Source organism: Monodon monoceros, unplaced genomic scaffold (genome assembly GCF_005190385.1).
Source record: "Monodon monoceros isolate NGI ecotype Baffin Bay Population unplaced genomic scaffold, NGI_Narwhal_1 Super_Scaffold_20, whole genome shotgun sequence".
Taxonomy (NCBI): Eukaryota; Metazoa; Chordata; class Mammalia; order Artiodactyla; family Monodontidae; genus Monodon; species Monodon monoceros.
The window spans coordinates 1418667-1427261 of NW_021703777.1; the positions used below are offsets into that span (position 1 = coordinate 1418667).

General features: G+C 39.0%; 1 protein-coding gene across 1 annotated transcript in view; it reads left to right on the plus strand.

Annotated features, from left to right (window-relative positions):
* GLRB (glycine receptor beta) overlaps nt 1–8595 on the plus strand; it is a 66354-nt gene that overhangs the window by 19900 nt on the left and 37859 nt on the right. The window contains exon 2 of the mRNA XM_029235556.1: nt 7537–7643. Within this exon, the coding sequence (XP_029091389.1) occupies nt 7537–7643 (107 nt within the window). The remainder of the gene's footprint in view (nt 1–7536; nt 7644–8595) is intronic.

Sequence of the window (8595 nt, forward strand, 5' to 3'; positions counted from 1 at the left end):
ACCTTCATGTCAGAATCACCCGTATGTGTGTTTGACTCTTTACCTCATTAGCACATGCACTGTGCATGGCGTGTTGTGAACGCCAAGAGCTTTCTTAAATGAAACCTTAAACGACTGAAGTAGAGGAGAAATGCAGTAGATCGTAGTGGCGTGGCTGGTGAAGCTTTTGTTGTTCTTTAAGGGTTCTTACTGTTTAATGTCTTAAGTTGAGTTTTCTCAGGGACACACTCTGAGATGGAGATTGACCTGCAGAGTGAGATTGTTTTGGGAACAAGACCTCTTGGGGCTGAGAAAGGCAGATTCAAACACAGGAACAAGGCAGTTGCAACTGAGGCTTCAGTCATGCCCCAGGAGCTCGAGGCTGGGATGGCCTTTAGAGCGGCCTCGGTTAGTAGAGAGGGACTTGGGGCTTGGTGTCCTCACAGAGAGTCTTCAGACATGGCTCGCCTTCAGCTGAAGGCTGTTTCTGAAGAGACTGAGCTCAGAGCCTTAAGCAGCCACATTTCTGGCAGCCTCAGTTGTGCTGGGAGATCTGGGGGGAAGCAGCACCCCAGGATCCATCACAGGGGTATCTGGATTGGCACCTGCACGGATCTTAGAGTTCACCTCATTTAGACCTTCATTTAAAGGTGAGTACACGGAGGCTCAGAGAGGGGAAGTGATTTGCCAGTGTCACGTGGCAATCTCACAGTCTGTCTGGCACTAGTACAGTGTCCACCCTTAAGATAAGAGTGTCTTCAGTGATACCCGTACTTAACTTTATTATGCGACTGTGGAGCTTATCTTATTACCACGTCTCTTAGGCCAGAAGGGAAGTATTTTACACTTATGCTACGTGCGGAAAACTGACAGAAGATAAGTCCTGTTCCAGTTGTAATTTGTCTCAGAGTCAGAGGTATTATTGCAGCACTATGGATTCTGATTTGCTGGGCTGGGTGGAATACCATTTCTGTGTAGTATGGAAAATAATTGCACAGTAAACATTTTGTTTGGGTTGAGGTTTAAGTTTAATTCCTTGTGCCATGAGGCTTGTATCAAAAGGACCGCAGTTTTTGATGAGTTTTGGAAATCACTAGTGTCCAATATATAGCATCTCTAAATAGATGTTTCTACTTCATGAAAAATATTTTTTTCTATGAGCCATGGGTAATGTAATTGCGTAATTGAAGACAGACAAGTTTGTCAAATGTTTCCATGGGATTTAACAGTTCCTTAAGCCCAACAGGAGTGACAAAATGGTTGTTGAGGAACACTGTTTGTAATTATAATTCTTGGACAATTATAACACAACAGACTTTGCTGCACATATACACATACACTCATAAACACATTCTTTTCAAATAATATAAAACTAATTAAAGTCAACTAGTCAGTCAAAGGTATCACTCACTGTATTCATAAACCTTCCGTTCACAATTTGGGAAGACCGAATGGAAAATAAATACCGAAGCTGTTAAGAGAGGTGATAATAAATTATACTATAGCAAGGTGAATACAAAACAAATAAAAGTACAATAACCCCACAATTATCTGGATTCTTAAATAACTACTGACCTGATTTATTACCTGAATCTAGGAAGTGTTTGTCTGTCTTTGTATGTCTATCTGATTGTCTAATTAAAAATTCTTCCATGTAGATAAAAATGGGAACTAACCTCTTAGTAAGAGGATATGTACAGACTTGTAGCAGTGGTTTTTCATAAGCCCCAGCCTTCACGTATGATCAAAATGTCAGTTTTACCTGACTGTATAGAGAGTTTACCTCCAGCTATAGCTGTGGATTTTGGAATAAGAAAGTGTGAGTGCCTGTCTGAATCTTTTAGCTTCTTTCTTGTTCTTTCTCTTAACTTCACTTTTTCAGAGAATTTTTAGGTTCACAGCACAATAGAGAGTATGGTACAGAGATTTCCCGTGTACCCTCTGCCCCTACAATGGCCTAGTCTCCCTCATTATCAACATCCCCATCAGATGGTACATTTGTTACCGTTGATGAATCTACATCGTGATCACTCAAGGTCCATAGTTTCCATGAGGATTCACTCTTGGTGGTGAGCATTCTGTGGATTTGGGCAAATGCACAATGACATGTGTCCATCATTATTGTGTCATACTGAGTATTTTCACTGCCCTAAAAATCCTCTGTGCTCTGCCCACTCATCTCTCCTCCAAACTTCCAACCCCTGGGCAACTGCTGGTCTTTGTACTGTCTCTAGTTTTGCCTTTTCCAGAATGTTATATAGTTGGAACTATACAGCCTTTTCAGATTGGCTTCTTAGAAATATGCATTTCAGTTTCCTCCTTTTATTTTCATGATTTGACAGTTCATTTCTTTTTAGCGCTGGATAATGTTCCACTGTCTGGATGTTCCCCAGTTTATTTATCCATTCACCTACTGAAGGACATGTTGGTAGCTTCCAGTTTCGGCAGTTATGAATAAAGCTGCTGTAAGCCTTGTGTGCAGGTTTTTGTGTGGACATAAGTTTTCATTACCTTTGGGTATATACCAAGGAGTGCTATTACTGGATCGTATAGTATGAGTATGTTTCATTTTATAAAAACCCACCAAAATGTCTTCCAAAGCAGCTGCACCATTTTGCTTTCTCACCAGCAATGAATACAAGTGTCTGCTGGCTCCACATCCTTGTCAGCATTTGATGTTGTCAGTGTTCCGGATTTTGGCCACTCCGATCGGTGTGTAGTGGTACCTCGTTGTTTTCATTTGCATCTCCTTGGTGATACATGATGTGGAGCATCTTTTCATACGTTATTTGCCACCTTGCTCATCTTTGGTGAGGTGTTTATTATTATTATTATTTGTCCCCCCTCTTCTTTTTTGTTCCTCACATGAACTTTTTAAAACAATTAGAACAGGGACTTCCCTGGTGGTGCAGTGGTTAAGAATCCACCTGCCAATGCAGGGGACACGGGTTTGATTCCTGGTCCAGAAAGATCCCACATGCCACGGAGCAACTAATCCTGTGTGCCACAACTACTGAGCCTGCGCTCTAGAGCCCGTGAGCCACAACTAGTGAGCCCGCACACCTAGAGCCTGCGCTCCACAACAAGAGAAGCCTCCACAATGAGAAGCCCGTGCACCGCACAGAAGAGTAGCCCCAGCTCGCCGCAACTAGAGAGAGCCCGCGTGCAGCAACGAAGACCCAACGCAGCAAAAAATAAATTAATTAATTAAAAAAAAATTAAAACAGTTTTAGATTTATAGAAAAATATAGAAAATATAGAAAATAATATGGAGTTCCTAATATCCTGCATCTAGTTTCCCCTATTATTAACGTCTTACATTAGTTTAGCACATTTCTTACAACTCAAGACTCAGCCATAAAAAGAAACAAAATTGAGTTGTTTGTAGTGAGGTGGATGGACCTAGAGTCTGTCATACAGAGTGAAGTAAGTCAGAAAGAGAAAAACAAATACAATATGCTAACACATATATATGGAATCTAAATAAATAAATAAATAAATGGTTCTGGAGAACCTAGTGGCAGGACAGGAATAAAGACAAAGACGTAGAGAATGGACTTGAGGACACAGGGAGGGGGAAGGGTAAGCTGGGACGAATTGAGAGAGTGGCATGGACATATATACACTACCAAACGTAAAGTAGATAGCTAGTGGGAAGCAGCTGCATACCACAGGGAGATCAGCTCGGTGCTTTGTGACCACCTAGAGGGGTGGGATAGGGAGGGTGGGAGGGAGACACAAGAGGGAGGAGATATGGGGATATATGTATATCTATAGCTGATTCACTTTGTTATAAAGCAGAAATGAACACACCATTGTAAAGCAGTTATACTCCAATAAAGATGTTAAAAAAAGAACCAACAGTGGTATATTGTTATTGACTGTAGTCTATATTTCGATTGCTTAGTGTTTAGCTAATGTCCTTTTTCTGCTCTAGGTCCCCAGTCAGGATACAAATGGCATCCAGTCCTCACACCTCCTTAGGCTCCTTTCCGCTGTGACAGTTTCTCAGACTTTGTTTTTTGTGGCCATGGAAGCTTTGAGGAATCGTGGTCAGGTAGCTTGTAGAATGTCCCTCCGCTGGGATTTGTCTGATGTTTTTGTCAGGACTAGATTGAAGCTATGTGTTCTGGGGAGGAAGAACACTCGTTTAGAAATGACAGTCCCATCACATCATATTAAGCGTACACAGAGTCAACATGACTTATCACCTGGTTAGAGGTTAAGGCTAGTCACCTGGGTGAGGTCGCATTTGTCAGGTTTCTCCCCCCGAACTTACTGTTTTTCCCCCTTTCCATCCCATGCTCTTTGGAAAGGTGTCACTGTGCACAGCTCACACCAAGCTGGGGGTGTGATGCTTCAGCAATTTGAGAGCAGAGGATCTATGCCAGTTATTTGGAATTCTGCACGGGAGATTCATCTGTGCTCTACCATTTAGTTATTTACTCAATCAGCCATTTTATTTACATCTTTATGGACTCATGCGTTCTTATTTTATACTTTGGATTATAAGCCAGTACAATTTTATTTTATTGCTCGAGTCATCCTAGATTTGGCCATAGGGAGCTCTTTCAGTTGGCTCCTGTGTCTTTTTGACAAAGTCCCATCAGCTTTAAAAAAAAAAAAAAATCTCCCCTTATCTCACTTTAGGTGAGGATAACAACATTTGTTTCCACGAAGGAGGGTTTCTTAACCTGTGGGGCACATCCGGGAACCCTCAGCATTGCAAACTTTGTGGCCATTTTCTAAGGGAAGCACATAGCTTTCATCATATTCTCAGCGGTACCTGTAGTGCTAAAAAAGAGGTAAAGAATCACTGCCCTCGAGTAAAGAGGAGAAATAATACAACGTACACATTTCACACGCCTTGCTCTTTCCTCCCTCCACTTTGCTTGCTTTAGTTCACAGCCAGCAGGCAGCTCCCTCCTTGAGATGACCTGGCTAGTGCCCTGCCACACTCAGGTCTGTGAAGACCTGTGACCATGGTTGCTGCACTTGTAACTGGAAAAACAAAACGGTCCTTTGACTCAGATTCCTGGTTTAAGGGAGGATGTGAAGCCAATATGCCCGCGCACACCAGCTTTGAAATGCAGCAGTGCTGTGTGGTTGCTAAAGGGTCATGGAAAATAAGTACATTCTGCAGTTAATGGAAAACTGAGCTTCCCTCTTTGGAAAGACATCTCTGGATTTTTCCTTTAGTGCTGGAAAACATTACATCATCCAGCTATACAGCCTGGTCCATTCCTTAGCATATTAGTCATGACATCAGTTCAAGTTTAGGTGAGTGAACAAAAGAGGCAGGCTGTAAAAAGGCTTTTGATATAAAAGACATTATTTTCTCTAGTCATTTGATGACTTTGCCTCAGTAGACTCAGTTATTGTCTTAAATTAATATCATATTTCCATGAAATCAATCCTGTTGTGTAATAATATCATAATCGTTGATAGATTTATTGAAAGAAAACACAATGGCCTCATCAGATGGATAAAACATTGGACTGAGATTCAGAATGTGAAATCTCTAATAACGAAATAGACATTGAGCATGGAACCTAATTAAAATCATTTAACTCTTCTTATTCCTGGTTATTTTGTATAAATACTAGCCACTTTCCAAATTATAAGGTTATGTATAGTAAAGTGCAAACACAGGAAAATGTGCTATATGCAAATTGTTTCAGCTCTCTTGAAGAAAGTGATGTAGCTATCTAGGCTTTTAAAATATATTTTAATGTGTGGAGATGACTTTAATGTTATTTTAGGATTGACCAAGCTGAAAAAGAATGATTTCTATTTTTTTATTTAGGTAGGAGAAACATCCCTGAATTCATCCATGAGAATATAAATACATGAGATTTCACTTAAATTTTAAAATGTCTTTGAATTTCTAATATAAAGAAAGGTGAAGTATTGATTAAAGACTCATATCAGGTTACCTGCAGCAGAGACATGAAAATATGTATTGACCAATGGTCAAAAAAGAAAAGAAATTGTTAATTGTCTTTATGTTGTCTGGTTCATTCTATTGCTTAGAAGAAATGTACTTGTGAAGGATTTTATATCGAGACATAATAATAGCAGTCCTTAATTGATCCAATTCAAGTGTAGTTTGTAATCCATCAATTCCGTTTTCCTCCCTTGAATGAGAAAACTTGTAGATGGGTTTGGACACTAATTTGCATCTTAATATCTAATTTTGCCACATAACCTCATTCTCTTGAGAATGAAATGGAAAATGAATGAATGGGAAAATCTCATTACGGGTCCCCAAATCCTGCAGCTAGGATATAGGAGCTGATAAGGTCTTGAGAAACAAATCTACTTAATCTCCTGCACCTTTGGGGGGCGTAACTAATTGGTTTTCATTTTTTTCTCCAATGTTTTGGATTCTTGCTGAGAGCTACTTGAAAAGGTTGTCTGTATCAACTCACAGTAGTTTTGGATTTTTTCATGCGCTTCTTAATACCTGTCATATTTCACCTGTAGTGGTTGTGTCTTATCTTATCAGCACATTGCACGATAATTAACACAGAAGAGAACTGCCTGATAGGTCAGAGCTGGGATTTTAAAACAAAGCCAAGCACATGACATTTTTTGCTTCCTATAATGTCATTTATGAAATTGACACTTTTACCGTATCGGTACGGAATAGACAATGCTGGATGCTCCAAGTGTAGTTTTAATCTTCCCTGTGATTTTCATGAATATTATTTTTGGACTGGGAAAATGATTATATGATAAGACTTTACAGGTGGTAAATGAATCCAAACCAACAGTAAAGAACAACAGTTTCCATTGGCTTCCAAGGAAGCGTTTACGTGCTCCCAAGCAACTACCAGTCTAGTCAAGATTCATTGTTCAAAGTTGATTAAAATAGAAAAAAATGGCATTTTTTCTCTTTTTGATAGTTGACAGCAAATATGTGCATGTAAAAGAAAAGGCAGCTGTATCTCAGAGCTCTGTATTTTCCCCTTTTAATTGGTCTGATATTTGAGGAACTGCTTTTACCAATCCCCGGTGTATTTTACTCCACGGAGAGCATTCCTTGTGTGTTTCTTGGACAATATCATTTATGGGTCAGCATGATTGTTTTGTGAATTCTTGGACCCTCTGGCCGTATCATCCTGTAGTATTCACATACTCCTTTGCTTAGGTGGAAGGTTAATATTATATATATTATTCAAAAACTATTTTTTGCTCTTGTTTCCTTGTCTGCCATTCTTTTGTGCTTGTCTAGATTTTGATTGCATGTTGCTTCAGGACAAGTGAGAGGTCTGCTTAATTTTATTTAAAGAAAGTAACATGAAGTATTTAGGGCAGTGTTTCATGCATTTGGTAAAATTAAACGCTAAAATACTTTTTGTGTTTGTTTTTATTTTTTATGACAAATACTTTTTGGGATTCTGATAAGCCTACTACTTTTCACCTCTATTTGGAAAAGCCATGCTGCAAATTTATCTCAAAAAGCGAAGTCTTTTCTCCAATGAACATCACGCATTCCTGTTGCTTGCTATTCTAAATACTTACCAGGGCTTTGTTTTGCTTTTTCTCGTATAGGCAGCAGTCAGCCGAGGACCTTGCCCGAGTACCGGCCAACTCCACTAGCAATATCTTGAATAGGCTATTGGTCAGTTATGATCCCAGGATAAGACCAAATTTCAAAGGTTGGTCTCCCTCCACCCCAATATCTCCATTCTTTGCAGTTTAAAAACTAATTTTATCTGTATAAAATCATTTATTTGTTTTATTCAAAACAGTATATTTTAAATTGACATCTAACTGTCATGTAATGTGCTTAAGTCAGAGCAATTTAATGCAAAGATGTTTAAAGATAAGCAGAGTATTTGTGCTAATAGGCTTATATAGTTCCCAGTTAAAAACAAAAAATATGTGTTGTGAATTAATAGGCTAACCGATCTGATGGGCTTTCTAAGTACTTTGTATTCTTAACCTTAATAATTTAAAATTTAGGCTCTGACTTTCATTCAGACACCAAAGTTCTACTTTGTAGGAGAATGGCCATATACTCATTTGAGGATAGAGAACGCTCTGATAGACATTTAAATTCTTTTTTTTAATCTTCATTAGGTTTTTACATTGATTAAAAAAATTCCCTCTACTCTTTAGCTGAAAAAAATGGCCATATGGTTTTTAAAAGCGTGTTAACTTTGTGAATAAAATGACTATGTTTTCTTCAAGAAAACATTATCTCCTATCATTCCTTTCAAGAACCAAAACTGTACTTGAGCTAAAAGTTGTGGGAAGATGGTACAGCTTGCCTCCCTCCCTCCCTCCCTTCCTTTCTTTCTTTCTTTCTTTCTTCCTCTCTCTCTTCCTCTCTTGCTTCCTCTTGATGAGTTAGGAAAAGTTATATGAACATATCTCTGGAAAACTGTCATCTTTGTTGCTGGTTAAGGACAGGTATTAATGTAGATTGGATTAACATTATAAGGCTTGATTATTTTTCCTTTACGGAAAAAAGAAAGAAAGAAAGAAAGAAGGAAGGAAGGAAGGAAGGACAGAAAGAAAGAAAGAAAGAAAGAAAGAAAGAAAGAAGGAAGGAAGGAAGGAAGGAAGGAAGGAAGGAAGGAAGGAAGGAAGGAAGGAAGGAAGGAA